Here is a 21,521-nt window from a genome sequence, read left to right as displayed (position 1 = left end):
AGCAGTAAATTTAGTCAGAACCTTCGAAATAATGCTGCTGTTACAAGAACTAATGAAAAGAATTAAGGTTTACTTAGACAAAACAAAATACGACAACTCGTAACTCTGTTCAGGATGGATAACAACGAAAGAAGTTTACCTTATTAATTGCACTTGCCTAATGACGCTATACGGAGTCAAGCGCGTACATCATACTTACGGCCCTCTCCATTGACACTCTTTGCAAGCAGCTAATTAAACTAAGCAATCATGAAATCATGAATCACAACCCAATCAAATACCTGATTGAATGTGTCTCTTGTGTCCTTGTTTATCTTTGTTTCGACCGAACACTCTGTTCCTTGGTTCAATCAACTAGTAAGCGCCTTATGCTTTCTTCAGTAAATGAATACTGAAACAGCAAGTATGTATATTAAATCATTCAAATATAAACCCAATCATTAAATAGCGATTTACGTTTTAGTTTATTAAAAACGCAGGCGTCGACATATTTATTTAAAAGCAACAATAAAGTCACATTTCGCAATCAACGGCATCAACAAGAAAGTGAAACCGGGTTTTCTTACGAAGCGGCGCGGCTTCTTGACATAATGTTTATTTGTGCTGTCTAAGCTTAGTAAATGATATGACTTGACCCTTTTGTCGTGAATGTCAGTGAAGCATTCAGTGCAGCACGTACTGTTCCATTAGTAAAGGAGTTTCTATGATCGACCAATCTGGGCTATTTTTGGCTCAAATACGGCCATCCGTTTGAAAATAATAGAGAAAGATCAATGATGACTCATCGGATCCTTTTAAAGTTTCTAAATTTCACATCCAGCGTCCAAAGTAGCCTGAGGCAGATAAAAAATATACCTGTCATCGTTTGATAAGATTTTACTGAACATCACGCGCGTCTTTAGAAAAGATGAATTTATACGAATTTTGCTTACTAATGTTCGTGACCTGTGCACTTTTTTGTTCAATGTTTTACTGACTACTCTTCGTCATCCGTTCGACTGATTTCTTCATATGCATTGCGAGGAGCTTTATATATTTTTTTAAGCGACAAAAAGCGACAGAACAGACAGCATTTGTCCCTGATCGCCAAAAATCAATCTTTTGTTCTAATTGGAAAGAATTACTTAGTTATGAACAATTTTCAAAGTCCATGGAAAACTACATTCAATCATCTGAGTTGTTAACTTTGAATTCTTTTTTATTCGTCGCAGCTCGACCTGTGTTTTGTTGTTTACAAGCTTTTGTTTGAACTCAAAAAGCAACATGAAAGTGAAATCAATTTTTGTTTCCCAGATGGGTTTATTCATCTCGTGACATTAAGCATCGGTGCCTATTTTTGTGCCTTCAAAAAGGCACAGACGGGGATTCAAAATGAGCTTAGAATCGCAAACCTTCTATTAGGAGTTTAAATGTTTGAATCCATCATAGGATAATTTTAGCCTCGTGGTGCTTGATTTCAGGGTTGAGCTTGTCCGGTATTTGTTGACAAGACTAAAGAAACCTAACTGATTAATTTAATAATCAAAACGTTATGTTCTTGGAATTGGAAGGATTCATCTCCTTTCATATTACAGGGGCAAAAACTATAAATTTAGTAGGAACCTTCGAAATAATACTGCTGTGACAAGAATTAGTGACAAGAATTAAGATTCATTTACACCTGAGAAATTTCAGGTATGGTTGGAGTTATAATTATCCTTCTTGTTTATTTGAAATTTTTATTTGTATCTTTTGTTCGTTGATTCTTTTTAGAGTCTCGCTTTTGTTATGCCCTTTGAACTACTTTACTTTTGTGACAAAATAGGCAGTAGGCAAAATCTGGCGCGAAAATATGTTCTCTTACTTGTCTGCACGCATAATCTGTTTATAGAGGCGAACGGCGTCCAAAAAACAAAAGAAATTTAAAATGAGTGTACTTCGAGGAAGGGATACTGTCTTCAAGATGGATAACAACGGAAGAAGTTTGTCTTATTCATTGCACTTGCTTAATGACGCTGTACGGAGTTATGCACATACATTATATTTTTCGGCTCTCTACATTGATATTCTTTGCATGCATCTAATTGAACTGAGCAATCATGAAATCATAAATCACAACCTAATCGTATACCTGAATGAATGTGTCTCCTGTGTCCTTGTTTACCTCTGTTTTGGCGGAAGACTCTGTTCCTTCATTGAATGAGTTAGTAAATACCTCTTGCTTCCTACAGTAGATGATTGCTGAAACAGCAAGTATTCGAAAACATGAGCCCTATCATTGAATAACAATTCGTTAAGTTTGCTTCTTTTAAAAGGAAATCGTTTATTTGATGTGTATCATGCCGAAATGAACTTTACCAGCTTTGAAATCCAGAGATAATTTAAAATTAGCTGCAGTAATCATCAAAGCGATGCCATTGCGGAATAGTTTCGCCGTAAATGCGTTACTTTCCGCTTCTGAGCATGGAATATATGTGACTGAAATCTAAAATATCAACTTTTTAACTTACCGTTTTGAGAGCTCTTGGAATTATAGCAGCAGGCGTCGATAGTTTCATTTAAAACACAACAACAAAGTCACTTTCTGCAATTAACGACATCAACATGAAAGTGAAACCGGGTTTTCTTATTAAGCGGCTCGGCGTCTTTCCATAATGTTTATTTGTGCTGTCTAAAATTACTAAGTGATATGACTTGACCCCTTTGTTCATTATGTCATGCCTTCCATGAATAATGGAGTTTTTATGATCCGCCTATCTGCTATCTGGCTATTTTTTGGCTTAAATCCGTCCATCTAAGTTAGAAGAAGGCCTCAGTTTGAATATGGAGAACAAATGAAAAATAAAATTAAAATACTGAAGAAAAGATCCGTAATAAGTTATCAGGTCCTGCAAAAGCTTTTAAATTTCCCATCCGGTGAGAGGTGAGATACCTTAACCTCTCCTCTCTTGTTCTTTTTTACCGTCGCCCACCCCCCACCCCCCCCCCCCACGTACAACTTCATATCTCTCCACAGCCTTCCGCTGCAGTGAAAATCAAAGATGGCAGCCATAATTACTAGGCCCTTCCCGATTATCCTAGCATTTTTTTTGGCATTATGTGGTTAAAAAAGCATTTTTTCACACTTTGTCTGTAAAAAGAATTGCTAGCATTACTTAGCATTTTGCATAACTTTGATCTAGATTTCAGCACTCAAAAGAGTTTAAATGGTAAATTTTAGAATTCAAAAGCATTGTGATGATTTGCTTTTGTGTTTTAGAAAAGTATGAACTGAGTGCTGCTGGTCAGCGGTTAACTTTCAGAGGCCGTTCACGCGCATGTACAAACAAGATGGCGTCGGCCAGTGCCAAGCCATCCCCTCGATATATACTTGCAGCTCATAGAAGGAAATTCTGAGGGAGAACATAGACCAGTCCCTTCAACGATAGCTCGAGATCGATCTTTAGAATCAACCAATGGAAATTTATAAGCGGAGAGGAAACAGTGATACAACGAAAGTCCCGCTATATGAGCGAGTTAAGCAGTTCCCAGGCGAGAATTTGATTGTCAGAGAAGAAAGTGGTTTTGCAGTGGATGTAGAGAAATCATTTCCTCCAAGAAAAGTGTTCTGAAATCCATATTTCGTCCAAGAAGCGTCAAAACGGCAAAGAGAAGTTGAAAAAGTCGAAATGAAAGACCAGACCATAATCAAGGTATTCAGAAGAGAATGAAGTTCAAAAGATAGCACGTTGCCCGTGGAAGAAAGGGCCTACAGACTCGAAGTTGTCGGTGAGTTTTTGAAGGTGGGTATCCCGATCGGTAAAATAGACATGCTACGGTCTATGTTGGAGAAGAAAAGCCATCGACTCACTGGAAGCTCCCATCTAGGACAGTATGTTTCCACGGCTTTGAAACAGGGAATTGGACGGATTAAACAAGAACTTGGAAATGCCTGATCAAGTTGGCGGGACAAGGGACCTTGTGCTTCTCTCATACACTTGATAACGTGGGAAACCATTTAATGGTCCTAACACTGGTAGAGTTGGGAAGCCTTTGCATTAGAATGTTTCGACGTAGTTGTAAAGCCAAGCTGTTATGGAAGGATCTAACAGGTCAAACACCAAGATCACACAGCGAGACCAGATGGGAGGTGTATCATCAGTTGATGGTGCAGTTTGGAGATGTTGCAAGTTTCGTAGAAGAGGCAAAGGACGCAAACGTTTGCCCACAGCTACTGCCACAACTTCAAGCAATACTTTCTGACCCAGAGCGACTAATGAACTTGAAGCTTGAGCTTGCCGCTACTATTGACGTTGGCGAACATTTTGTGGAAGCCACGTATTTTTTGGAAGGGAATGGTCCTTTGGGTTTTGCTTGTTATGAGAAACTAAGCGCCGTTTCCCAATTTTGTCAAGCTCCCTGTTTCCCTAACGTCCGTGCAATTGCAACTGCAATTTCGGAGGAAGACCCATGTCAGAACTTAACAGCACTTGAACGGAGTGCAAAGCTTTGTTTTTAGCAGGCAATTACGTAGTTTCTGAGTAAGTTCAATGTCGATCTTTATGACGTAATGGTAGCATTCAAGGCTGCCAGACTATTCTGCCCCGTTAGGATCCAGTGGCTTTAGCCTACAAATGTATTAGTCGAATCTCTGAGAGTATTTTCTTTCCTGGATAGTGATACTACCATCGACGGTCTCAAAGCCGAGCTCATAGCCGAGCTCAAAGTCGATTGGGGGTGTGGACACGAGGAGCAACTTCCTCGATGGGCTTTCGCAGTTAAGCAAGTTCTCCTTGTCCAACCATCGTCTGCTACGGTAGAAAGAGTATTTTCAACACTGAAGGCGTCCTTCAACGAGCAACAAAATTGTGCTCTTGTTGACTACCTTCAAGCCAGCGTCATGTCACTGTACAATAAGTTTTGACTGCATCAGAAGTTTTACAAACAAACAATTAAACACTTTTCACTTTACTCAGTTGCTGATACACATGATGCCTGAGTTTCTACGTTTTGCTTGAAATTAAACAAAGCATTTTCTGAAACCAAAGTAAGATTATTTTGAGAATCGAGCATAATTTAAGCATTTTTTTTGGCGTAAAGCGGAATTTCTAGGAACGAGCTAAACTTCTACTTCCATTTCTAATGTTTTAGCTTATAGTTTTAGAAAAACATTATATAAACAGAAAAACTCTATTTAGTTCGAGCTAAGAAGCCCTCTTTATTACACAAAATAACAGAAGTCATTTTTAAATGCCGCCGCAAGAATAAGTTTTACTTAGCAAATTTCACAAGCCGCCAACAATACCTCCACAGAATCTTTATTTCACATGTAGATTAGATCATCACACTAGCGAATTAATTAGCCACCACTTAGGAGGTATGTTCTTCATTGAACAAAGTTCTGTCTGACAAGGCGCGAAACTCAGAGTCACAGAGAATCGATACGTCCTCTTTAATCTTTAACTTATGTATACTTAGCTCTGCTACCGCAGCATGGAGCACTTTATGCCAAGGTAGACTCAACCCCTACTTACATTTATATATATATATATTTTTTTTTTTTTTACTGGCTACAGGCACTTTTTGCACTTTGGCTTGATTTTAATATGGTTGGCTTGTGTTTATTGCATACATTGTAAAATGGAAAGAGCCAAATTGACCCCAAAAGCCAAATTGGCCCCAATTTCTCGAGGGCCAGTTTGGCCCATCAAGGTTCGTTTTAGACTATTTGAGCCAAAACGGGTGGGACAGGTACCATTTCGACCCCTCCAAAATCTGAATTGGCCCCTATGAATTCTACTTTGAAACTTTTTCTCAATTTGGCCCTTCCAAGAGCCAAGTAGGATTGACCAATTTGGCCCCAACGAGGTGCAATTTTTGAAAAAAAAAAGAATATAAAAATAATTTTCTTTTTTCGACCATATTTCGTTCCCCATACCTTCCTTATAACGTGTTCAAATTTTCAACGGTTCCTCTCCTAACTGAACACCGAGTCACACAACGAATTAATCGTTGGCTTTTTCTCGAGACGTGAACGTGGGCTGCCTGTGATGGCATTAGTCGAACCTAGACCACGTGCGTCGGACACAATAATAAATTATAGCAGCGAATTCATCACTGAAGAGGTTGTTTCTTGGCTACAGTCGCATGGAATGAGACTTAAGAAAGGAAAGGTAAGCAAAAGAAATTTCTTAACAACGCATTTTACTGCAACTTTACATACACAAATTTGACCGCTCCATTGATCTTTGTTCGTATCTTATCTTGCAGAAAAGGACGGTTGCGATGGTCAAGATCTCCTTGCCATCGCCCAAGATGCAGACGTACCAAAGCACTACATTCCTATTATAAAGGAGCGTCTGAAGCTCAAGAAATTGATTGCAATGAACGCTGAACCTAGAGATGACACGAGTTCTTCGTCGGTACGATAATTAATTTTCCCATCAGAGAATTTGACGCATGAATGGTTCTCCTATTCTCCCGAGTCTTGTTGAGTCTCAGCGGTTTCACAACTAAAGTCACGTGATCAAATGTTGGCGCCGAGAGATGGAGACGGTTACAGTTCGAATACTGCATTTGCACAAGATGGATTTAACTTATTTCAAGATTCTCTAATTTTAGGATCTCTCACTCTGAATTCTTAATCTTTTTCTTGAAAAGATTAACTGATATTTTTATGTCTATGTCTTTGTTTGCATCCACTTAAGCTGATTTTTTGGCTCTCTCTCTTTCAGCGTGCAGAATCAAGTCCTTCGAGTAAGACGGTTCAAACGTCGATTGATGATTGACATAACATCAGCGATTATGAAAATTTAGAGGTGACATTGGCACCGAAAGAAAAGAGTAAATCGCCCAAGGATCTCTGTTTTACGGACGAGGCGACAGAACTGAGCACTGTCTAAGTAAGTTCTTGTATATTAAACTTCGCAGGATGGTGAAGAGTACATTATCGATTACTTTCTTTCGATTATATCCTAAAGGAAAACACAAAAGGTGCCAGTTGGTCAGTTAAAGATGAGAAATCTCGTGGATTGCACCTACAAAAATGGCGAGATTCGCTTTATTTTTATTGAAACATATTAGATATGTATTTACTTGCACCATGCATAAAACAAAGTAAACCCAATTTTTAAATCTGGTAAATTAAAAAATTAGTGAATTGATAGGATGTTATCAGACGGTTTAATTTTTTGGAAAACAAATATTTACCCACAGATCGCAGTGGACAAAGAAGATGGCTGTATCTTCTGTGTCCATTGTCTATAATGCAGATAACTGTATCTCATCACTGTGGACAGTGTCGACCACTGTCGATAGCTGCATCTACTATAGACAACGTAGACAGTTGTAACTTCTGGACACAATATTAGTTAAGTGTTAGAATGTGCTCATAGACGAGTTAATATACATGAAATAAAAAATACGTGCTTGACGAGGCGTGAGGTCAAGATGGCTAGATATTGGCCGAAATTTTTTGGTTTGCGTTTACGAATAAAAGAACGAGGCTACTATCCAGCCATCTTGACCGGAAAAGCTTGGTCAACAGAGGATTTTACTTTGTAGCGAAAATGATTCGCTTTAACACGAATCAAGAATATTAGAGCGAAGAAAAAAAGCCAACTGTAATTAGAGCACCGAATAAACTCCTAAGAATTGTTTATGCTTTCTCTGTTTTGACTTCCTTCTACCGCTTTTCACACTCCAACGCGGCATTGTCCAAAAACTACGAACTACTTAAGTTCGCTAAACATAAATTTTTTTCTTGCGTGGAATCAAAGCGGGCAATCTCGAGCGGGCAAGATGGGGCCATCTGGCTCGTTCGGGTACCCAATGAGAACACAGGATTCGCTTTATTATGCCCACTGGCGCTGCTTATTATCTAATAAATGATATGCTGTTCTCCTATGAGGTATGTACCAACAAGCCTGTTCCCAGGCTACAACTGATCTTACACTGATTTCACTGCTAAAAAGGAAAACTATACCAAATCACAAGACGTAAATTAAACATTGATATACGTACTTGGCGAATCTAATGAGATAGAGGCATGAATTATTTAGCAAGGTTTCTTAGGAGGGCTGCAAATCAAATTTACTTTTTCCGAAAGGACAAAACATTAGTAATAATTTAAGTCAGTGTTATTGAGGTCGCCATGAGACCAGTTCTAATCAGGTAAATCTCACCAGACCGTTAATTCGTCCGAATTACGATTGCGTGGGAATTCTAATGACAACACCAGGCCTACGGTTTATTTATAAGAATTCCCTAAGAGGTTATTAGATTAATTTACGTACACAATGAATTAGGACGAAATGTTATGGTGATATTTTGATTGCGCTCATTGAGGGTTACCATAAGAACACTTTCACGGTTGTTATCATCACATTGCAAGGTCGTGAGGCGAGTCCAAGAAAAAAAGAAGCGTAAACTCCATTTGGGCAGAATACAACTTTCTTTTGAAATAAGGATTGAGACGAAGAGAATTTGATGGAACCCAAATGCCGTGATTTATTGTTCGGTTATGCTTAAATTGAAAACATTATCTTAAATAAAGCAGAAGTTAGAGAATTCGTTAATTGGTTTTGACTAGGCTGTTCTTGGATTTAATGGCGGATATGGAAATGCTGATTGAGGAAAAACCGGAAAATGATGTGATCTCAGCATTCTTTTGGACAATTTTGCTCGCGCTGACGCTCTCAACGTCTAGTCTTAAGCAAGGGAGGATAAAACATACACTGCTTGTTTAAATTCTCTCGCTGAGAAAAAGACTTAAACTGTGAATTAGCATTAACACCAAAAGTGTGCTTAAAATGTCTCAACTACAGAAAGGATTTCGTTTCGAAAAAGTAAATCTAAACAGAAGTGATGTCTACGTAAAATGCTGATATCTGACTCTTCATTGAATTTTCGAAAATTGTTAAGTCTAGATCTAACTTTAAGAGTTATTTTTTTATTTACCTTATCTGATTAATCACAATAAAGAGTTTCCATCGGGGACATTAAGGAGCATCAAATATGGGAAAAAAACTGTAAAATGGATGTTTTGTTTTCTCATCACAAGGGCACCTGCGAGGATAAGTATCCCTGTGTTGAAAACTGGACCGAGAGTGTCACGTGGATTTTTGTATGTTTCTTACCCCCCACGAATTCAACTTTGAACTCTTTATGAAAACTCTGAAAAGGAAAATGAAAAGGAATGCGTGAAAGCTGTCTTGTATATTGTTATTCTGGAATACAGTCTTTATTCGAAGTTGTCCTGTTGTATACGTTTTATACATTTGGTGCCAAGACCCGGGAATCGAAAACAGGGATTCTACCGCTCTGAAGAACGTCTTGAATGAAATTGTTGTGAATGCGAGCTGGAAGCACGTGGGTGACATGTCGCAGTCGGGGAAGAAGAAATTGAAGAATCTGAGGAAATTTCGCGACAGTCGTCGAAAGTTTGTCGAGAAAACTATCGAAGATGCTAAAGGGTTAATCGCTGAAGGTAATCTCGTCGAAGTGAAAAGGCTGAAATTTCTTCCAACCGCTCTTGAAACGAAGTATTTGGAGCTTCAATCGCTCGACCGCGAAATTGTGGATCTGGTGGATGACGTTGAAGTTATTGATACCGAAGTCTGTGAGAGCTGTGAGCTAATGAGCTCCATTTAGGAGTGTATTGTAGAGTTAGAATCTGTTTTGGAAGCTCAAGAAAGTAAGGGAAAGAGCCAGAAATCCCCTTCCGTGGTGCAACCTGTCTCTCCCGAAAGCGCGGGAACTTCTCAAGGTCACGTTTCGAAAGCTTTCACTCATGCAAAGTTACCCAAGCTTGAGCTGAAGAAATTCCACGGAAATCCCATGCATTGGTATCCTTTCTGGGAATCTTTCGAGTCTGCGGTTCACAAGAACCCAAATCTGTCTTCCGTGGATAAATTCAACTATCTGAAGTCACTTCTCACTGGCACTGCACAAAGTTCGGTCGCTGGTCTAGCCCTGACGAGTGCTAACTACGAAAAGGCGGTTGATCTACTGAAACAAAGATTCGGAAATCGGCAGATGGTGATCTCTAGCCACATCGAAGTGCTCACCAAACTCTTCAAGGTGGAATCGATTGGCGAAGTTAAGAAACTCCGAAGCTTGTACGACACAGTGGAATCTCATGTTCGTGGATTAGAAGGTATGGAAATCTCTTCCGAGATGTATGGTTGTTTCTTAACACTAATAGTTATGCAGAAATTACCGGAGGAATTTCGAATCGCTATCGCTCGCAATCTGGAATTGGAGACATGGAATCTGAAAGATATTTTGGTTGAATTTCACAAGGAACTGCAACTGAGAGAACAATGTCTTGTCAACAACAAAGAGTTCAGATCCTCAAATCAGAGAGGGGAGTTGCCACTTTCTACATCAGCTTTGTACACTGACAGTTCTAAGGATAAGCAGTCTTCTCGTGTTTGGTGTTCATTTTGCAATTAAAACCATCAGAGGTCTAAGTGTAATGTTGTCACAAGTACTGAATCTAGAAAGGAAGTTCTTAAAAAGAAAGGCAAGTGTTTCCTTTGTCTCAAGCAAGGGCATTTGGCACGTAACTGTCAAGCTCATATGAAATGTCTTAAATGTCAAGGAGCTCACCATGTAGCAATTTGTGGTGATTCTCAATCAACCCTGGGTGGGCAAGATCAAGATAATGTGGCCAGTGTATCTACCAGTATGTATGTGGATCAGTCTAGAGGGTCTGTGTTGTTGCAGACGGCAACCGCTGAAGTTGTGCGTCCAGATAATGACACTTCTTCCCTAAGTGTTCGCCTGGTATTTGACTCATACAGTCAGAGATCTTACATAACTAAGAACCTTAACTGAGACAGACTGAAGTTACCAGTGATTGGTAGAAAGTCACTTCTGATTAGAACTTTTGGTGAGTCTGATGCCAGGATACGAACATGCGAAATTGTTCAAGTGGGTATCAAAACCATGTGTGATGCAATTGTCTACATACAAGCCTATGTGGTACCAGTCATATATGGCCCCCTGACCCAGCAACCCACAGAGCTCGCTCAGTCTAGCTGTGAACATCTGCACGGCCTCTCTTTAGCCGAAAGGTGTGGTAGAGGAGATCTGCCTATCAGTATTCTCATTGGTGCTGATCATTATTGGTCATTGGTCGAAGGAACCATAGTGAGAGATGCACTGTGGGAACCTGTTGCTCTTGCCACCAAACTAGGATATGTCCTCTCTGGCCCCACCATGATTATGTCTCACAATGACAATGGTAACACAGTGAATCTTACTGCAACACCGAGAGTGTCACGTGGATTTTTGTATGTTTCTTACCCCCCACGAATTCAACTTTGAACTCTTGATGAAAACTCTAAAAAGGAAAATGAAAAGGAATGCGTGCAAGCTGTCTTGTATATTGTTATTCTGTAATACAGTCTTTATTCGAAGTTGTCCTGTTGTATACGTTTTATACACCCTGCAAAGACGATGAAATATGTGTAGCTGACCACAGGGCAGATACTCACTTCTGCAAGTGTGTCATAAGTAGGTTCAGATCCCCTATAAAAAGTCAGCAGCTTTTTGTGCAGCTGAAGTACATTTAATGCCAATGTCACAAAATTCAAATGGGAAGTAAACGATATATATATATATATATATATATATATATATATATATATATATATAACTAACTGCAGACAGTACTGTTTCGGCCTTCTGGGCCTCATCAGTGCAGTGCTGATTCTAGGATGGAGGTAAGACCATATAGCCACCCCAAGTGATCTCACATATATATATATATATATATATATATATATATATATATATATATATATATATATAACTGCAGACAGTACTGTTTCGGCCTTCTGGGCCTCATCAGTGCAGTGCTGATGCTAGGATGGAGGTAAGGCCATATAGCCACCCCAAGTGATCTCACGCATGTGGGATCATCTAAGCCATGCCAGAGTGCTCAAACTAGAAAAACTAGTGAGCATATATATATATAATTTTTTCCTTTAATTTGGTGGATCACAAAAGAGCACACTTCAAATTAAACACTTAGTCAAGCTTCATGTTTAATAAAAGCTATTTTGAGAAAGATTGCGGGGAGGGATGGAGGATGGTCTGGGTATCTGTTATTCCTCAACTATTCTTCAAATGCTCCAAATCCCCTTCATTGCGTGTCTGTGTTGCTGTATAAATGGCTCACAATGATTTACATATTGGAAGATCATCTATAAATTGTCAAAATCTTTCTTCTGCGTTTCCGTTATTTAATTTTTATGTTTTCATTAATTACTTACTTTTACCGTTCTGATTTTTTAAAAATACTTTTCACTATTCTGTTGTGAATAGAATCACGCGTGTTACCGTGGTTTTTCTCATTATCTGAAATGATAATTTAAGATTACCTTAAAAGTTCGGTTTGTCTTTTAAGAAATTAGAATGTGGAATGATATTAATCATTTCCAGAAAGAAAGTGAAATCAGGTTTGGTTCAAAAGTATACATGAACGAATAACATTTGGGGGTCTGTCTTATTAGGTAACTTATCGTGCCACAATAAAAAAAAAAAATTGGTTTGCAGATAAAGGGAACAGTGACCTATTAGACTTTCTACTAATTTCACTTTGCGCTTGGATCGAATTTTTTAAAAATATTTTGCTTCGGAACAGCGATAACATAAATATTGCATTCACATACTGTCTTCAGAAAACTGACAGAAAAAAATTAATAAAGAAATGAGTTTCTTAGTGACACGGTTCGTTTGAAAGTTCACGTAAAATGATGCCTTTTAAAAGCATATTACATTCGCATACTGTCATAAGAAAACTGACAGAAACAAAAAATTTAAAAAAAAAAGAGTTTCGTATTGACACGGTTCGTTTGAAATTTCACGACGCATGATACCTTTAGAATGGTAAAAAAATAACATTTATATACTGTTATTAGAAGACTGACTGAAACAATAGAACAAAATGAAACAGAGTTTCGTAGTGATACTGTTTTGTGCTTAATTTCACGAAATATGCCTCTAAAATGGTGAAAAAAAATAAATTTTGAATTCAGATACTGTCAATAGTAACTCACTGAAAAAAAGAGACATTTGCATTAAACAGAGAAATCAATACTCAACGATTCATAAGGGATGTGTAAATATATTTCTTTATTTTAGATAGATCCTCCAGGATTACATTGAAATACGAGCCTTGATTCAGAGCATATTAAAACATCAAACCGTAACAATATGAGCATATTTGTAACTCAAGAGAAGAAGCTGGTACATCTCTGTTTTAAAAGAATTTAGCACTAGTTGCGCGTCAACGGGAAAAGCATAAAAATATACTGGTGAATATTGAAGAAAACAGGAAAAGATTTAAAGGGCTCGTCTATGTTTCGAGACAGTTAAAGAAAAATGGCAACGAGAAGAGTAGTTTTCCTGCACGCGCCTGATAAACCTCTGCACATTTCTACGCGGCTTTTTTTAAGGTCTGCTTTTTTCGTGCAGTTAAACACGTCGAGCCACTCGAAAAATTGCTGTTTTAAATTTTTTTTTTCTCGACTCAGAAAATTGCTTTTAAGTAAGGTAGCAGCCCCCCACTTTCCAAGAAACAACCTCCAACATGGCCAGAGTAGGATTCTGACGAAAACAGATCGAAGATTGGTATTGATTAAAATCTTGATATCGATTTGATTAAATGCTTTTTAGAAATCTTTTAATGCCGGCTCGAAATTGTCTGTTGATATCACTGTAAATAAAAGGGTTAAAGAGCGAATTACAGTATCGAAAAAAGAAAATAACATGATCAATAGCTGTAAATGTCTTTGTTACCTGTAAAGACATGTAGGTGTACACAAGATAGAAAACAAACAGCGGGCACTAGCAGAGAGAGTGGGCGCCCATTATGATGGTAGAAGTCTTTGCTCCCTTAAGTTTTCGCTTCAACCTTCGTTTGGAGTGTCCCGATCCTACGGGATCACATTGCGTCGATTGAGAGTTAATTCTTCGCGCGTGCGAACAAGCAACGATGAATATGTTCCAGTAAACAATCGTCATCACACAAACTGGGTTGACGAAACTCGCTATCGTGATAAAGGTTACGCCCATTTAATAAAAAATACTGTGACAGATTTTTATTGCTATTGGAATTTTTGACCAAAAATAGTAAGGAGACAATCGCTGCTGGCGATGGCAACCATTTTGGGGACAGGATTAAATTTTGAGATTAAACTTCGACCAGCATGATTTTTATCTTAGAAGTTGCTTGTGTAGGCCTTCAGCAAACTACCAGTGATAATATTAATGAAAATATAGAGTAATAATAACAATAATAATAATATTAACAATTCATAATGATATCAAGATGTTCCACTGCAAACAAATAGAAGGATTTAAAATTAAAAAAATTTGAGAAATCAAAGACTTCATAATGATGACTAAATTATACTTAAAAGTGAATTTATTAAAACAGCTTTAGTCTTAAACAGGATCTGTTTGGAAGGTGCACATATCTTTTTTAGTGTCTTTTTATTGTTATTATTATTACTGCTTTTTAAATAAAACGCACATATCAGTGATTCTTCAGAACTAGGATGAAAGTTATAAAGTAGGAAATCCTCGTTTTTTAAATCATTAACATACATACATTGGTATGTAGCTTCTATTGCAAAATATTCTTTACAAACTTTGCAAAGTTTGGTAAGGTCACAAATACTAGCGGCATAAATAGAAAGGCTAAGAAACATTTTTGAAAGGACGATCGCATCAAAAGATTGACTATTTACTTTTAGGAGAATCATATTTGCGCAGGCTTTTGACTATGATGAAAATATTTTGACCTCATAGAACTTCACCTTGATATATAACATAAACTTGGAATTAATTTATTTTGTAACTCCTTACAAATGGAGGCTGCCATACTGTTTGATGTTACATCATAGGAAGGAAAGGTGCTAGTAATTGATTAAACTCAATTTCTTATATAGGAGCGATCAATTCCCTTATAAGTTAATGTAAATTCAGTGATACTTTTCCCATAAAACTATTGCCTTTATTTGGTGGAATTATGTTAATCCAGCTAGATTTGTTGCCAATTTCTTGCAGCTGAGTTGTCTCTTGAAGTTAAGCAAGACTAAGGAGGCCTGTGATATCTGGACAAATCGTTGGGTTGGACGTGTCTACGGACAGTTTTACCATAGTTTTAGGACCCATGTATGATAATTCAACGGCGTCTGTTCTCATTCTAGCACTTCCCATGTATCTGTTAGTCTAGGTAGGCGAAATAAATTAAACATTCAATCACTTTTCCCCATCGTAAACTTTCTGACGGTGATGACAAAACATGCATCTTTGTATAATATTTCTCTTTTGTGATGTTCAGCCCTTCCATAAATCTTCCAAGAGGCGAAGATGTGTTGTTTAGAGGGAACACGAGATTGAAATATACTGAAAAGTGCGTTCCGAAGCATTTGCATTTATTTCGCCGAGGGCCGGATGTATTTGAACTATTTTGAAGCACTGGCTTTTGTGTCTTTTCTGTGTGCGCTCCCGGAGTTGACCTTTTGCCTTGAAATGTTCATAGAAATGCAAAACTGGCTGAAGGCATAATTGCAGACGTTATGGGACGGATGTTTGAGGACGTTGTCCATAACGACTTGAGGTTAATAGAAAACTCTTTCATAAGAATTTTATTTTAAGATAATGATCTGAAAAAGCTGTATGCAGCTGGCTTTCTTTATATGACTTCATCGCTGTTATAGGGCATTCGATCTGAATCGAAGTGAGGGAGCAGCGGAAATATATTTCAGGTATTTACTTCTTTTTGATACTTAAAAGGTCGATACACGAAAAGATATGATCAGACGTCAGTGAAATTTGACAGCAAAAGAACCCAGTTAAGGGTTAAAAAAAAAAAAACTTGTATTTTGCAACCTCAATATGTAAACATTGCAATTATAAATTACTACATAAGTGTTCTTCAAGAGCCGATGAAAAATTCATAGTTACTCAGGTCTGACATCAAATACTGCGCAACCTTAAAAAGGGAAAAATAGAAATTTTTCCATTGATTCCTAATATTTTCCATACTACTTGTTAATATTTATTTAGACATTCTCCGCCGCGATTATAACAATAACAACATTTTGGCGTTTTTATATCCGGTGAACTGTTTACCGCGACACGTTCTTTCTGGCTCATACAGAGAAGCGGAAATAAAAGAAAGAAAAACTGAAGGAAAAAACCTCCTTAAGAATTACCTCATTGGGGAAAATGTAATTGCAAAGGTAGGGGAGAAGTAAACTTAAAAATAATTTATTTACAACCCTTCTTTTCTGGCATAAGGATAATTTCATAATATTATAATCATTCAAATTGTTCTTATTGTCAAATGTGTAGTATGTGGCTCAGAGAAGTTTCAGTGAGATTCTAAGAACATACAAGGGGATTTTACCAGATAAATTAAATACATTCCCGATCATTTTACTTTATTTGATTATATTATTTAAACTCAACTCAATCTTCAAACTTCTCCTCAGCCAATTGCTGAAAACAAGAAGATGGTGTCCAGAAGGACTTTCTGGGGTTTCATTATTGCTTTCTGTAAGCACTGTTGTCTTTATTTCATAGAGTGTCAATTAAAGCCACTGAAATGTTTTTATTTAAACCTATTTCAAAGGATTGGAAATTGCTACGTTTAGACTTAAAGTATGCGTTCTTATGAGAATACCTCACGTTTTCCTCAAATATTCTGGCCCGAAAAAGGTCAACTCGGGAGAAAGCAAGCGACACGCGCACGGGAGAGACATGTTGTGGAGAAATCTCACTAAGGGACATTACGAAAATAGAGTTACTGTTCCCTGAGAAATTATGAGACAACACAGCGCCGAAGTTGATTTTCGTCTCTCATTTGAGTCTGATCGCTGGTTTACGTGCGCTGCAGACCATGTTCGTGACGTAATTTATCCAGTGCATATGCTCGATAAAACAAAATATGTTATTGCTCTTCTTCGTTCAATTTCCAAATACCATGTACTACGTCACAATCATCTCTAAAATTATATATATATTAAAAAAAAAGAAAACAGAAAAAACCAACCTCATCAACGGTGTTCAGAATCTTTTCACTTTTCGTCGTTCGGCACCGAATGCAAGCTCGCGTAATTATGTCATTTGCATTTCCTATGGCAAAAACCTGTCCAAAAGACGCTTAATTGGAAAATTTCAGCCAACAAATTTTGATAGCAAACCGGACACCGAAAAGAAAGATGAAATATGTATTTAAGGGAAAGAATTTTTTTTAATAGCGATGAGAATTTATTGTGCGATATCTTCTTCCTACCAATTTTTGTTTTCGTTAGTTGCGCGATGCACGATGCTGAAATCGGCATATTTAATTTGAGTGCTTAAAATTCAAAACAAGGAAGTTAATGACGTCAATGCTGTCTAGATATCTCTGAATATCTACAGATCATGTTAGGTTTCAAAGCATCGGCGAGTAATCCGCTTAAGTTACGAACACTATTCACCCTTGGCCAATTTCAAAATCGCTATAAGATGTAATAATCTCGGAATGTTGACCGTAAACTTGGTCAAAGCTATTTGAAATTCTTCTTCAACCACAGAAAATTCGGAAATTTCGAAACTTGCAAATATTGATTTGTTATTTGAGCATGCACTGGCTTCTGATAAGTGGAGAACAAAGGGAGGCAATGTTTACATGGTCAGCGGTCTATTTGAGAGAGGAGCTTTGCCTCCTTTCTCGAAGAGCGGTTGGTTATCGACCTAAGCAGAGCCGTCTGTCAAAGAGACCACAAATCATATCAGCTATTGGCAATTCCAAAAGTAAAGGAGGCGTATTTCATTACTCAAAAATCGGAGAGAAATTTAAAAAATGCAGGCTCTCTGTTGTTGAATTCTCACCGGTCTAAATCACACACGTCCAGTGAAATGAGGTGAACGCTAAGCAGTCGAAAGAGTTTCAGTTGAGAAAGACTTCATGCCGAATGAGGTCTATATTAGATTAAAATTTATGTATACTCGGGAAGGGTTAAGTCGAAAGCTTCCTTTATCCTTTTGAATGTGTGATACTGTTGATACAGTTTCATCTGTTGTTCCCCTTTTGCTCAGCACTATGTGATGTCTCTTCCATATAGTTTTCATATAACCAGTCTCCGCGGTGTCTAACGTATAAAGCTTTTAATAAAAACGTCATTTCAAGTTAAGCATTTCCATAAACGTCTTTGAAAACAAGCTTCCATTCGAGATGCTCTGTTTCAATTGAATTGGTGAAGTGTACTCCCATTTTCTTTTGATTTTACAAGCAGTTGCATTAATAGTGGAAGTACGCCCTCAGAGAGTTGTCCCATCGTTTCACGCAACTCACCTCTTGCAAGCTCCAAAAGGACATTATGTGGAACTGAGTTTCACCTTGAAGACTTCAAATCCAACACCATGCATTGATGACATGTACCTTGAGGTTCGCGATGGATACAACAAGTCTTCCAGTATTCTTGGTGTATTTTGTGGGAGAAACATTTCTGGTGTTGTGCGATCCAGTGGACAGAGCTTGTGGTTGAGAAAATCAGATACATTCAATTACCGTTTCAGCGGTTCGTACAGTAACAAAACAGCTAATGCAACAGGCAAGTATTGACTAACTGAATTTTTTTAACCCACTGAAAGACACAATGTGCATTTTGGGAGTTTTACACCTCTGATAAAAGAAAAATGGCAATAGCTAGTGCTTCTTGTACTCAACTGCTTTTGTAATTGCGAAGAACAATTATTTTTTTATTTTTTTCCAGTCAAACCCAACCTTGATAAAGTGGCCGAGACTCAGTTCGTTCTTCTCAATCATTCCTCATCTCTTTGGTGTCCAGCACAAGGAGCACCGGCACCGGTCATTGTTTGGAGAAAGAACGGTATTGAGGTACAGAACAGTACAAGTGTACAGTATAAGCTGAACATCACTGGAGAAAACAATGACGATTACAGTTGTGAGGTGAACACACAGAAGAAACGAATCCGTCTTGTCATCGAGAGTGAGTTTTAGTTATAAAAATGTGATTCTTAACCTAATAAGGCTAGGAGGGAAATATATCGCAAATTGCAGAGTTTCTATACATTGGTAGTAAATTAACAAATCCTAACGCTTTTTAACCTGTCTTCGCACCTAAAAGGCTGACACAATAGTTTTGTTGATCCAGCATAAAATTCTCTTGCCTAAGACTGGATTGTTATTGACTGTTACAGGGTAATCTAGTATTATCAACTGAGTTGATGTCGTAAAGTGGCCACCGTGAAGAGTTTAAAAGCTAACGTTTCGAGCTTTAGCCCTTCGTCAGAGCGACAGACGCAGCACCACAGATTCTCTTGGAACTTACCCGCTTTAGTATTGAGTGTTCATGAGGAACTTTGAGGCTTTTTCAGAGGACTCAAATGCACTCTTGCAGCATTTCCGACAAAATAGACAAACAGGACAAACAGGTATTCACTAACTTTCATCAAACGATACGATGATAAAAGCATATCTTTTTCCTTTCTTTCTAGGGTGTCCAGATCCCTGCCGGTGTACCACGGCAGTTGGAATTATGCGCGCCGTTACCCGCGTTGAATGTAAAAGAAAACGTTTACAGTCTGTTCCACGTCACTTGCCCTTTTCTACGGAGAAATTGTAAGTATCAGTTCTTCTTTTTTTTGATAAGTGGTGGGGGAGGATGGGGGGCGAGGGGAAAGGAATACACAAACTTGAAACGGTCGACTTTACTCAAGGATATTAATCCCCCATTCAGGGATTTGGATGACAACCAAATAGAGGAGCTCCCACCTGGAGTCTTCGATAACAACACCGAGTTGGCCATCTTGTGAGTAGACAATATATATGCTTATGTTGATAATGACGCGCAATGAGTTACGTATTGCTTAATGTCTGACGCTTGGTGGGTGTAGTCAGTTATGAGCCATGGCAGTAAAACAGGGGGGGTTGGTTTGTTGATTGGTAATGTTGAATAGATGGAGGTAACCAAAACAAGGCTATCACAGGATGTTGGTGGTCTAGATGCAACAATTTCATTTGCTATCTCTACGCAGTTTTGATTGTTTGTTTGTTTGTTTTTGTATTCGTCCTATTTACATACGCCAGATATCCTGTTCGGCCATTGTGATAAAATGAGGCAGGGAGAATACGGAAGGTGATCCTCCTCGCAGATTTTCTCGCTTTAGCTGTATAGCGTCGCCCACCCTTCCCGCCTCTTTCCTCTCTTTACCAACACAGCAGTGATACTCTCTTGTGTGGTGGCTAAACAAAGTTTCAACTCCTTTAGATGGCTACGCAAGAACAAGATCAGGAAGTTACGAGATGACTCATTTTCTCAGTTGGTCAAGCTGCGAATGCTGTAAGTTACAACCCTTAAATATTCCCATGTTACACAGGCCAATTACAAGAAAACCACGTTCAGATATATGTACAACTAATTCAGCCAGTCAACCTTTGCCACAGATAACAAGTTCAACGGCCGTCAGCTAAGTATTTTCCTTTTTTCATCTGAGAGTTAAGTAACAACCTTTTCTCAGGAGCGTAGAAAAGAATCAGATGAAGCAGCCACCACCTGGAGTCTTCAATAGAAAACAGAGATGACCCTCTCGTTAACAACCAAATCATACTTCGGCACACCAGTATCCGAAATATGCCCAAATAATTGTCCACAGACAGAGCACGACGCTCGAGGGAAACTGAGAGCTTCGAGGAACAAAGGAGCCGGGTGGGATCAGTCATCATCCATTAGGTTTAAAGGAGGACCACCAAAATTGACTGCCACAAAATTGGCTCAGGCGGGATCAGAATAATATTGCATAGCCTTATGGGGGATCAGTTGAATTTTATAATGACACAAACAAAATTCTCTGCCCCCTGCCCCCCGCCCACCCAGAGGATAAATGATGACCGGTTTCTAAGGTCTCGAGAGCTTTCGCTTTAACTCCCAGGGTCTTCCTCAGAAGGAGAGGAGTCTGGAAAGAAGTTAAGAGTTAATTTCTATTTCCACAGATGTACTTTCCAAACCATTTAGGTCTGTTAAAATTTTATGAGCTGATTAATGTGCTTTATTTTTGTTCGGTAAGGGACTCTATAGCACTATTTACGATGTTTTTACCCATTTTCAGTTCTTCATTCAACGAAGATACAAAAAAAGATAGTGAGAAAAATACGATTTATCCGTCATCTCATGGACTTTTTCTCAGAAATGAAAACGGCTACAAAGAAAAAATATTGCTTAACTTTTACTTACTCTAGGAATCATAATTACCAATGAATAAGAGAGATCCTAAATTAAGTTGTGTTCATTTCTTAGGTATTTAAATGGAAACCAAATCAAGGAGCTACCACCCGGAGTCTTTAATAACAATTCCGAGTTGCTTTACCTGTAAGTAACAGATTGATAAGTTTATATTTTAAATTGTGTTTGATATGATCTGAAAATCTCCTTAATACAGTTTAATCTCCTTGACTCTGGTATTGAGCTCTTTCTTTGAGTCCTTGCTCCATATAGAGTTAATAAAATTATCCTTTTTTCTAAAACTGAGCGTAC

The 21,521-nt window shown here is 38.1% G+C and overlaps 2 protein-coding genes and 3 pseudogenes across 10 annotated transcripts in view; 4 read left to right on the top strand and 1 right to left on the bottom strand.

Moving 5' to 3' along the window:
* LOC149050895 (G protein-coupled receptor GRL101-like) overlaps window positions 1–21,521 on the top strand; it is a 227,358-nt pseudogene that overhangs the window by 24,791 nt on the left and 181,046 nt on the right. The gene's annotated exons all lie outside the window — the stretch shown is intronic.
* LOC149050902 (uncharacterized) overlaps window positions 1–21,521 on the bottom strand; it is a 182,267-nt gene that overhangs the window by 45,036 nt on the left and 115,710 nt on the right. The gene's annotated exons all lie outside the window — the stretch shown is intronic.
* On the top strand, window positions 1,907–4,882 carry LOC149050913 (uncharacterized; annotated as a pseudogene).
* Window positions 9,337–19,803, top strand: LOC149050912 (uncharacterized; annotated as a pseudogene).
* LOC149050909 (uncharacterized) overlaps window positions 10,909–21,521 on the top strand; it is a 45,438-nt gene continuing 34,825 nt past the window's right edge. Inside the window, exons 1-9 of the mRNA XM_089197789.1 lie at window positions 10,909–11,255; window positions 16,139–16,220; window positions 16,473–16,536; window positions 18,261–18,578; window positions 18,741–18,977; window positions 19,486–19,609; window positions 19,728–19,799; window positions 20,259–20,330; window positions 21,285–21,356. Of these exons, the coding sequence (XP_089053915.1) occupies window positions 10,909–11,255; window positions 16,139–16,220; window positions 16,473–16,536; window positions 18,261–18,578; window positions 18,741–18,977; window positions 19,486–19,609; window positions 19,728–19,799; window positions 20,259–20,330; window positions 21,285–21,356 (1,388 nt within the window). The remainder of the gene's footprint in view (window positions 11,256–16,138; window positions 16,221–16,472; window positions 16,537–18,260; window positions 18,579–18,740; window positions 18,978–19,485; window positions 19,610–19,727; window positions 19,800–20,258; window positions 20,331–21,284; window positions 21,357–21,521) is intronic.

The sequence above is a fragment of the Pocillopora damicornis genome, chromosome 2 (assembly GCF_964200805.1).
Source record: "Pocillopora damicornis chromosome 2, jaPocDami1.2, whole genome shotgun sequence".
Taxonomy (NCBI): Eukaryota; Metazoa; Cnidaria; class Anthozoa; order Scleractinia; family Pocilloporidae; genus Pocillopora; species Pocillopora damicornis.
The sequence above is the reverse complement of the archived record's forward strand: the minus strand, read 5'-3'. Positions and strand labels throughout refer to the sequence as shown.